This window comes from Leiobunum rupestre, chromosome 5 (assembly GCF_980474605.1).
Source record: "Leiobunum rupestre chromosome 5, qqLeiRupe1.1.hap1, whole genome shotgun sequence".
Classification (NCBI taxonomy): Eukaryota; Metazoa; Arthropoda; class Arachnida; order Opiliones; family Sclerosomatidae; genus Leiobunum; species Leiobunum rupestre.
The window spans coordinates 26214088-26224897 of NC_143388.1; the positions used below are offsets into that span (position 1 = coordinate 26214088).

The window sequence follows — 10810 nt, forward strand, 5'->3', positions numbered from 1 at the left end:
ATTGATAACTTTCCTAGCTCTTGTTTAAAAAGAAATAATTTTGGATTAATTGAACTAGATAGAAAATCCCATTATTATTCCCAGGTACAGGGGGAGATGGCGGTAAAAAAGCTGAGTTGGGCAGATTTTGTGATATACACCGAAGCGAAAGAAGATGGATTATTTAGAGAAATAATTAATTTTGACGACCATTTTTGGAATACAACGCTTTTGCCTAAACTTAAACATTTTTTCACTAAATATATAGCTCCATTTTTAGTGGATAGACAAATAATGGAAGTCCTAAGACCTGAATAGGTCAATAATAGTTCCTAAAAATTGTTCCTTAACGTGCTTACAAAGAAAATGGTTTTAATAAACTAGTTTTTACAAAAAGTGGTTTTAATAAGTATATTAAAATAGTTTTTACAAAAGTGGTTCATATATATTTGTTATATAACTGCAAACTGCGAAAATACTGCTTGCCATTTTCGTTATTGTTAGTGGCATAACGCCATCAAAAATGTGAAATTTTTTTAACTCTACCAATAGCTCGCTCTACTCAGCAATTCTTCGAGTTTCAATTATTTCTTTTTCAGAAAATTGTGCCTTTCCTTTCAGAAATGGGGGTAAATTTAAAGTACACTTTTTTGATTTCAGTAAATCTTCTATTAAGAAGCCCTTATCGGCAACTACATTATCATTTTCATCCAGTAACAAAATTAAATTTGATTCATTAGTTATAGTTTTATCCGATACTCTCCCTCCCCATACCTCAGATACAAAAGAAATTACACCCCCAGGTGTGATGCCTACAAGAAATTTAATGGTGTTGTGTTGTTTGTAATTAGAGAATGTAAGGTTCTGAGCTGTTAAAGAGGTTGACCGTTCTATAAATAACTCTGAACAATCTATAATTATCCTCGTGTTAGGATACTTTAAATAACCTTGGGGCATATATTTATCGACTAAAGCTTTTGAGGGAAACGGAAACATTTCATTTAACTCTAATTCCATTAATTTAATCCACGTCTGAAACATGTCTGAAAATGTGGAGGGTGAGATATTAAAACGATCTGCGATATCCTGAGAGAACAAGCCCACCTTAAGTCTCATCATCACCGCTAAGAATTGGTCAATTAAAGGAAGCTTAAAAGACCTTTTCCTTTGCCCAATAGGCTGCTTCTTCTTTCCTCTTTTGAAGGTCATTTTCTCAGCTTTCTCCTGTAAAAAACTAATAAATCCCATTATAATAACGAACCTAATACATAAATTCAGTACAATTACATACCTGAAAAGCCATAGGAATACGGCATAAGTTGGCAAACCAGTATAAAACTTTGTCATCTCATTATTATCTTTCAACTTGTCTGCGCTCCAGGTTCGTTGTTTTAAGCATTCTTTGAGCCCCAATATCTGTTCTTGCAAATTTCTATTTTCCATTTCTAAATCATAGTAGTCTGTTTGAGACCCTTGACTAACTATGGTTTTTTTATCTTCGGTATTCACTGGGAAGTCATTGTCACTGGGGATTTCAATTTGATTTTCTTCTGTTATCAAAGTTTCACTGGGGATGTTTACAGGTGTTTCTTCCTCTTTTTCGCTAATTTCTTTCATACTTATGCTGGTACTGACGTAATCATGGAATCCCAAAGAAACACCAAGCCGTCTTTCGTGCACTAACTTATTCGTGAATTGTTTATATTCTTCATCCTAAAGAAGTAAAATTTACACCAATAATTTAGTTAAAAAACACCAAGGCTTAAGATATTTTAAGTAGTTTATGAACTAATAAGAGCCATATAACTTTTGTTTACCTTAATTTGGCTTCTAATTTCGTTAATGGTCTTCCTTTTATGTGCTAATTGCAGTTTAGCTTCAGATACATTGATACTTTTGGGTAAATTTAAAGTAGGAATCCAATCAGGGTCACTGGGTTCCCAGCCTGGAAATCCCGAAACAAAATGTTCGCTGCACACTCGCGAGTTGACAGTGGGAGCGAAGTTTTTTCTATTCAATATTTTTGCCCATAGTTTAAGTCTGGCGACGGAAATCGATGGAATCTAATATTTGAAATACCAAACCTACTTTTACAACCGACGACACTACACGAAACCATTTCTTAATTTTACTAATTTCAATTTAAAATGACACACTACAAACTACCATAGGAATAACCTTATGAAAAGTCTATCATAGCGCCCGTTTGGAAACAGTTGTATTATCTGCGCAAGCGCGATTCCACCCCTTTTCCACCCCCTGAGTTAGATCGAATAGGCTTATGGGTCACTTCAATTGAAGTTCATATTGACTGCGGTAATTGAGGATTAAATCCACAAGACCAGTATCAATGCTTTGAAAAGAAAACTGGACACCGATGACACTGTTCGACATGTAGAATCAAACGTATAATAAATTATATTTAATACTTTAAATTAGTATATACATTGTGTATTATTTCAACGCTAAATGTAGACCTCAGACTCAGAGCCAGCAAGAATATACTTGCTTAATACCTTATATAATACTTTAGCAAAGACAGTTTCTCTAAACAAAAGTACATCTAATTTTAACAGAAGCAAACTGAAAACCTACTATAAACTAAGTATTATAAATAGTTAGGCCGCTAGCTTACAAGAGTGACAGAATCAGAAAGTAAAGGCTAAGCCTAAGCCTTCCTAACTAGCCCTAAATACAATAAACTATTTTTTTAATAATAAAGATAAGTTACAACAATTATTCAAAAGATAATCTATCATCTCGTAAAATAACAAAGAAATGCTGTATTTACCTTTCGAAAAAAATGAATCCGAAAACCACTAACCACATTCTTGATAGTGCCAGCCATAGACATAATAAAGAAATAGACCCAAGATTCTACGGGCGGTTAATACGGAGCCGACGGCAAGCAGACAACCGGTATTTGTTCCGTATTCCTGTGGTACCACGTTTAAGCGACGCCTGTCGATTAGGTGAGAAAATAAAAAATCATCACGTGACACGTCACACATGTTCGTGTTTGTAATATTTTAGGTACTCTGACGTGATTCACGAATATTTTGGCTGTGTGAATTTAAAATAAGGTTAATTTTTATTATAATTTTTAAGTAAGTCAATTAATTCTTTCAAAACCCAAATAAAAAGCAGCAGATGATCTTTTAATTAAAAACAAAAAAATTCTAATTGCGAAATGATATTTTGTCAAAGGCTTAAGTAACTCGTGTACTATCCGGTGTGTTGTGGCTATGGCTTGTTATGGGAATATTCTGAGATTCTAAATTGTAAACCAAAGTGAATGGAATTTTGATGAAATAGATGATTCTACTAAAGGTAAAATTAGCTTGACAATTTAAGTCTGATGGCTTGACCCTTCATTTCTTGATTTTTGTCCTTTGCTAATTTGTGGAGTCTGAGCTTGCAATATAAATTAATAACTTTCTTAATGTGTAAGCCTATTTCCTTACCTTTAACAACTGCTCCTAGCCAAAAGGACGACAGCGCAAGAGACAATAGCCTACAGGGAAGGATTGTTACTGGGGAAACTCGTATAACGTACACGATTGGAGTTAACGAGTTGATGAAGTCTAGGGGTATGCTTAAACTACTCATAGGGATAAAAGGACGGACTGCCAAATTGTCATTAGAATGGTTACTTTTAATTATTAACACAAATTAGATTTCACTCTACCAAATGCTCTGCAGAGACTAACTGATGCATGACATACATCTTATAACAAACAAAACACAGAAACAATTCCGAGGGAATTGACAACAGTTTTAAAGTCTTAGTTACGAAAATAAACATTCGTCATACCATTGCTGCTTCGGCTCGGCACCCAGTTTGCGGTTTCGGAACGATGACCGCTAGAGTTGTGGCGCACAGACACACACGCGCACTCCGGGATTTCTGCTGCCCGAACGGGACTTACGCCTTTCCAACCTAAACCGCCAGGCTAGCTCGATTCATCACTACCAAACCGCGGGCCAGTTGCCCTTTAGATTAGGGGTGCTTCCGACTTCGCGTCAGTGGACCCAAGTTACCCAAAGGTCGGGTCTGCTCCAGGAGTAGCGGAGAGGGTGACCCTTTTTCTGGTTCGAGTCCCCAGAGCGGTTCTCAAGTTCGTTCTGTCAAAATCCGCCAAAATCTTTGGTTTTGATGGTCTTGGGTTCCCGCGCTTTTGGGCTCTGTCCAACCACTAGTTCTATTCCTGAACGGTCATCACTGGGGTCATCCAATCGTCGAGCGTGGGAGCGAAAGTCTTTAAATTCAAACCCCCGAAAATAGTTATTAGTTGAAGGGACGCTCGTTTAACATGAAGGCCGTACCGCCGAGCCAAACACAATCACATTTAAACTTTTACTTTTCGCACTTAGGCGTTAAACGTTTCCATCCGAGTCACTTTATGACCCCAAAGCGAGGAAAGCTCGCTTTCTATTCATTTCCTTAAAATTGTATCAATACAAACTCTCAGAATTTAAGTCATAAAAACGTCACACAGAAATAACAAAAATATAAAATAACATGACATATTGGCAGTCCTTGTTTCTTATTTCGGAGAAATCCCAAATGGGGAGATGTGGGTGAAAAGATAGTGCGGCATTACAAAGACAAGAGGGCATTCCTTTACTCCAAACGCATCGTTATATGGAACGAGAAAAGCTACTGGGGGCACAGCGGCCCGTGGCCACTAAAGCCACTATGGACCCCATGGAAGAGAGGGAAGCTCGGCTAAGAACAGCTGGTTCACGCGATCCCACAAAACCCAAGACGACCCGCACCAAGGGGTAGAGAGAGAACGCCCGAGGGGAAGTTACAAAAACTTAAAGAACGATACAATTAAACCGAAACTAGAAAGCCCATCAAGAATTCTAAAATTAACAGGCTGACGTAAGCCTAAAATATGGTCGTTACAAATGATGATGTTCGATTCCAACTTCAGCATCAAACATGTTCGTGGTGATCTGGGAAGATGTCCATGCCAACAATTTTTCGTAATACAGCAAGTTCTAGTTCTTTTATGGAGAGAGGAATATCTCTTCATAACAACTAAACAAAATTTCACTCCTGTAATCCCAGGCGTCCGGGAGGCAGAGTTTGTGGATGGCCGTGTGAGGACGACCACCAATCCCCCAACGGGTGGTCGGCATACTTCCGCCACGTTACACATATCTCGCCCTGATTAATCAGATGGTGTCTTCGCCGGGCTCGCGGTCTTATCAGACTCAAATCAGCCCTTTCTTCTTTGAATAAAAAAAACTAAACAAAATTGGCTAAAAACCAAGGAATCTTGCTCAAATTATAATAACATAATTAAACCTACACGAAATGATCCTTGGTCAAAATTTAAAGGTGAGAAGTTAGCATCACCGGTTTTTTCTATTTTACTTTCAACTGGATGTAATTTCTTTAAATTAAATAATAAAATTATTTAAGACTATTTTTACTTGTTTTAATTCTATGGAAACCAAACCAGAGTTGGAATGGCTTTTGGTGTGACCCACCTTTTGCCATTTACAATTTGTATATCCCGTTCTAAAAAGTGATCATTACAAATTAAATCATGATTTGTATGTGTCGCGATTTACAGCAATTGTTCATTGAGAAAGTATTGTAGGTTTAGATAAGGGAAACCTATAGTTATACAAAGATTTTTAATAAGAATGAATATTCATCGAAATATGATAATTTAATCCTACTTATGGAATGAAATCTTTTCCGGTATTTTTTACTTGTTATTACAATGCGTAAAAACACTAATATTAACCTTTTTTACCAAATAAAAACAGATTTTTAGTAGAAAACACTTTCTATAACTTTTTAATAAAAAGAAGTTGGCAAGCCAAAATATACCTCTCCTCGGAAGAATTGTCCCTAGTTGTATTAATTTATCGAGATGACCCTTTATGATATATCTCCGCAATTCAGAGTTATTTACTGAAAACGTAATCCTGGTTCGATCCCACCCAGTATAAAATTTTTATTATAATAAAAATAATTGAGACGAAACAGTCGAAATTAATTTATTCAGAATATTATAAACGAAGTAGTTACAACAGTGAGTTAGACGTACTAAAACAATGTACAATTGAGTTTAACCCTCTTAACAGTACAAGTGTATCAATTAATACGAAGCCAATTTCAATGAAAGAAATGTCTACAGAGGGTACTATTAGTTTTCTCACTTACGCAATACTTGACGCATCTTTAACGCTCATTTTATTTCAACACTCGCCCATGATGAAGATAACCTGGGTAAAACCGATACCCTTTCTTAGTTCTTCTTTAGATAAACCCTCGTCTCCTGAAATCTAATATTCAAAATTTACTAACTCTTATTTAAAAAACACTACACCAAATTCAATAAAACAAATCTCGTGGCATAAAACATTTTCTTAATAACAACAAAAAAACCTACTTTAAACCATTTCACACAAAGAACAATAATTTAATGCTAACAATACCGCCCAAAAGCTCAACACAATCAACAAATTAAAATACAAAAGCCCAATCGACCAAATTTCGGAGCCAAAATTACCAAAAGAAAAATATATAATAACAACCCAATCAATCAAGCTTCAAAGCAAAAATAATTAATAGAAAAATAAATAATAATAACCCAATCAGACTTCAGAGCAAAAATAATTCATAGAAAAATTTATAATAATAACCCAATCAATCAGACTTCAGAGCAAAAATAACAAATAGAAAAATATAAAATAACTCAATCGATCAGGCTTCGGAGCAAAAATAACCTATAAAAATATTTAATATTAACCCAATCGATCAGCCTTCAAAACAAAAATACTTAATAGAAAATATATAATATTAACTCCATCGATCAGGCTTCAAAGAAAAAATAACCGGAAGAAAAATATAACGCAATCAAGCAACAAATTCCTTCAAAAATTTAGAAACCAAACAATAGAAAATTTAATTATAGCAAGAAGTGCGACACCTTACCATTACAAAACAGGAATTTTAGACGTTATTATTATGAAACCGGATAAGCTAAAAAATAACCTCAAAACAATGCAAAAATAATAACTTACCTGCTAAAAAAATATTTAGCCAGACAACTGTATTTTAAGACCCTTCCAAGAAATGTTGCCATACACATCAATTTTCAGTGCCAGCCAAATAACCCAATATAAACTATTTCACAAAAACAAAACCACCCAAAAGCTTAACACAATCAAAAAATTAAAATATACAAAAACCCAACCGACCAAACTTCGGAGCAAAATTCACCAATAGAAAAATATATAATAACCCAGACGATCAGGGCTCAGAACAAAAATATGCCAAATAAAAAAATATATAATAATAACCTAATCGATTAGGCTTCAGAGGCAAAATAACGAATATAAAAATATACAATAACCGAATCAGGCTTCAAAGGCAAAATAAAGAATAGAAAAATATATAATAAAAACCTAATCGATCAAGCTTCAGAAGCAAAACAACGAATAGAAAAATACATCGTTATAACCCAATCGATCAGCCTTCACAACCAAAATATTCAATAGAAAATATATAATAAACCCAATCGATCAGGCTACAGAGCCAGAATAACGAATAGAAAAATATATAATAATAACCAAATTGATCAGGCTTCAGAACCTAAATATGCAATAAAAAATATTTAATAATAACACAATCGATCAGCCTTCACAGCCAAAATATCCAATAGAAAAATATATAATAATAACCCAATCGATCAGGCTTCAGAGCCTAAATATTCAATAAAAAATATTTAATAATAACACAATCTATCAGCCTTCACAACCAAAATATTCAATAGAAAATATATAATAAACCCAATCGATCAGGCTTCAGAGCCAGAATAACGAATAGAAAAATATATAATAATAACCCAATCGATCAGGTTTCAGAGCCAGAATAACGAATAGAAAAATATATAATAATAACCCAATCGATCAGGCTTCAGAGCCTAAATATTCAATAAAAAATATTTAATAATAACACAATCTATCAGCCTTCACAACCAAAATATTCAATAGAAAATATATAATAAACCCAATCGATCAGGCTTCAGAGCCAGAATAACGAATAGAAAAATATATAATAATAACCCAATCGATCAGGTTTCAGAGCCAGAATAACGAATAGAAAAATATATAATAATAACCCAATCGATCAGGCTTCAGGGTCAGAATAACGAATAGAAAAATATATAATAATAACCCAATCGATCTGGCTTCAGAGAATCAATCCAAACACCAACACCAATAAAACATTTAATAGCAAAAAACCAAACACATCTTACCTTTAACAAAGCACAAAAAAGGCACTTAACTGAATTTTAAATACTAAACGCCAAACCAACGCCACCGCATTATCAGTGTCACAAATTTTAAGTCGATTAGAATAAGAAAAACCTTTAATAAATTATGAAGTTTCAACCTAGTTATAATCAAACCGGAAAAGCTTAAGGACACAACGTATACACTTTAAAAGTTCCATCAAAAATGATCCAATTCCGAAAAACGTAAATATTCTCAAAAAATTAATAGACCAAAAATAAATGGCAAAAAGGTTCCTCCAAAAATGAACCATTTCGCGGAAGAAGTAAATACTCTTAAAAATTAAAGAAGAAAATATACAACAGAAAAAATCTTTATCTCCATTCATTAAAAAAAATAACCAACAAAAGTACCATAAGACCCTTCCTTTCCTTGAAATTCAACAACTTATTATTTTAAACAAGATTAAATCAACATAATTTCATTCGTAAAAAAACCAGATTAGGCCTTCATAGATTCATTCATAAAAAAATTCAAGACTTTATTACCTATTATGCTTACGATGAGTGTCTTATTTTCAGTGAAGCTAAGCAGCTATCGGTGGTTCTGTGATAGAGCGCTCGACTGCCAAGACGAATGGCCTGGGTTCGAAACCTGGGTGGTGCCTTTGTTTTTAATCAATAGAGAAAACGCTAAATTAGACGAATAGCGTAAACAATTGGTGGAAGCCCTGCCATTGGAAGTTGAGAGGTTGCCATAACACTCAGCACTTGGTCCGTCTCAAAAGTCAATAAGAAGGAGTTGGAGCATACGCACCCCTAACAAACAAACACACACACAGACTGACTGACTGGCTGACACACTGGTTGTATAACCTCTCCTAGGGTTCAAAGTCCCCTCGGAGAGGTAAAAATCACCAAAACGAATTATGAAACATGTTAGCTAACATAAAAGTACTACCAGAGAGGGTAAAGTCGCTTCGCTACTGAGAGGCGTCTCTTCCTATTCCCGCAATGTTAAAATTTCGTTACCAGTTTTTGACGCACGCGCGAATAGAAGAAATTACAAATGAAGTTCAGGATCCCACTACCAGGATGCTACAGGGTGTCGTTAGTTAAATTTTTTTAGAAGATTTTTGTTACATCCGCAATATGGCACCGATTATTTTCTTATTTCTGATACTAAAAAATTTAAATAAAATGTGAAATGGTTGTTTCATGTGAATTTATGACGCAAGTAAGTACAACTAATTATTTTTAAATATTATATTTGAATATTGAAGTGTCAATTCTTTTTAACAGCCTAAAATAATGGGAAACATAAATAGCTAAGGCCTAACAACAATAACAATAGAAATTAATATATTGGAAATGAAATAAGATCAAATAACTTAATGAAAATAAATAAGAAATAAATATATAAGATAAAGCTTCGAAGTAGTTCAAAAAAGACGAATATGAGGTATGAGTTTAGTGCTGTATCTTCATCAATTTCCTGTCCAGTCTTTTCTGTGTCTTTTTGTAATCATGATCGAGATCTTGTTTTTTCAGGGCACTGTGCATGCAAAACTCAACGAAGAAACTTATCATGTTTTGAAATACAGTCGGACATGTTGAATCTATTGATGCTTGAAACCAAGTCTTGTCAATTCGACGTGTAATAAATTTTTCCATACGCTCTTTGACATTTGGCATGTGAGATAGTAGTTTAAAGCTATAGTATCAAATACCTCATTTGTTTCTGTAATAAACTTTAAAAAATTGTCAGTAGGTACTATAAGGCTACCAAAAGAAGAGTTCTTTGTTGTTTTGAAAAACTTGAAGAAGGAGAGCACATTTGTAGGATCAATAATTGGATTGTTCTTTTTGAGTTGGCTGAGGCAAGAGGAGCATTGGTGGTTGGAAAAACAGCGATGGATTAGATATCCTGATATATAGCTAAGGACATTTTGTTTAAGTAGATTTGGACTCTCAATTGAATTGCATATGCTCTGTTCGAATGTGTTTAGAAGATGATGACAATTGCGTGTTTAAATCTAAAGTTCTTTTACCATTGTGATTAACAACTAAAGTAATGTAATTTATTAAAATTATTTGTTATTGAGATAGACAGTTTCAAATTTCAATTACCATTTTCTGAATTTTCGCATGAAATACTGCTGGACAAAGTGTAATTATGTTCATCTAGAACATTCAATGTGTTTTCCTCTGAAATTGGTTGTGATGCGTTTGTGACCAACGTGCTTTCTTCCAACCCATGTTCATATGTCGCGTATGGATATGCTATACATTTTAGTATATTAATTGTCAGTAAATTTTTTAAACCACATTAAGAACCGTTAGATGTTTTTCTTTATACTTCACTAACTGTACTGGAAAATGAGTAGTGTTAATAAAATATTGTATGGTATTAGACTATTTTTAGTTTTAATATTCATAAAACTCGTCAGTGAAATGATTAGAGCAAAACCTATGGTTAAAGTGTAGGTATTCCGTTGTTTTATTTGTCAGATTCTCGTTTTTTACATTATCCAACTATGATAGGGAACTGAAATTTCAATAAGAAA

The 10810-nt window shown here is 34.0% G+C and overlaps 1 protein-coding gene and 1 long non-coding RNA gene across 2 annotated transcripts; one reads left to right on the top strand and one right to left on the bottom strand.

The window, feature by feature from the left end:
• Window positions 1–537: 537 nt before the first annotated feature.
• Window positions 538–2098, bottom strand: LOC149943994 (uncharacterized). Its single transcript, XM_090176262.1, has 6 exons — window positions 2068–2098; window positions 1797–1924; window positions 1271–1692; window positions 1084–1213; window positions 927–1011; window positions 538–791 (listed from the first exon to the last, which is right to left on the bottom strand). The coding sequence occupies exons 1-6, from the start codon at window positions 2096–2098 to the stop codon at window positions 538–540; spliced, it is 1050 nt and encodes a 349-aa protein (XP_090032388.1).
• A 7485-nt stretch (window positions 2099–9583) lies between these two features.
• LOC149943995 (uncharacterized) lies at window positions 9584–10445 on the top strand. Its single transcript, XR_016480977.1, has 3 exons — window positions 9584–9705; window positions 9795–9900; window positions 10012–10445. It is a non-coding gene; the product is annotated as an uncharacterized LOC149943995 (long non-coding RNA).
• Window positions 10446–10810: the final 365 nt, after the last annotated feature.

Bases quoted from the DNA above. Each gene is read 5' to 3' on its own strand.
- LOC149943994 (XM_090176262.1), bottom strand. From the start codon at position 2,098: ATGGTTTCGTGTAGTGTCGTCGGTTGTAAAA. The intron at 1,925-2,067 runs GTAGGTTTGGTA...CGGGATTTCCAG, and splicing joins TAGTGTCGTCGGTTGTAAAA to GCTGGGAACCCAGTGACCCT. The intron at 1,012-1,083 runs GTGGGCTTGTTC...GACATGTTTCAG, and splicing joins CGGTGATGATGAGACTTAAG to ACGTGGATTAAATTAATGGA.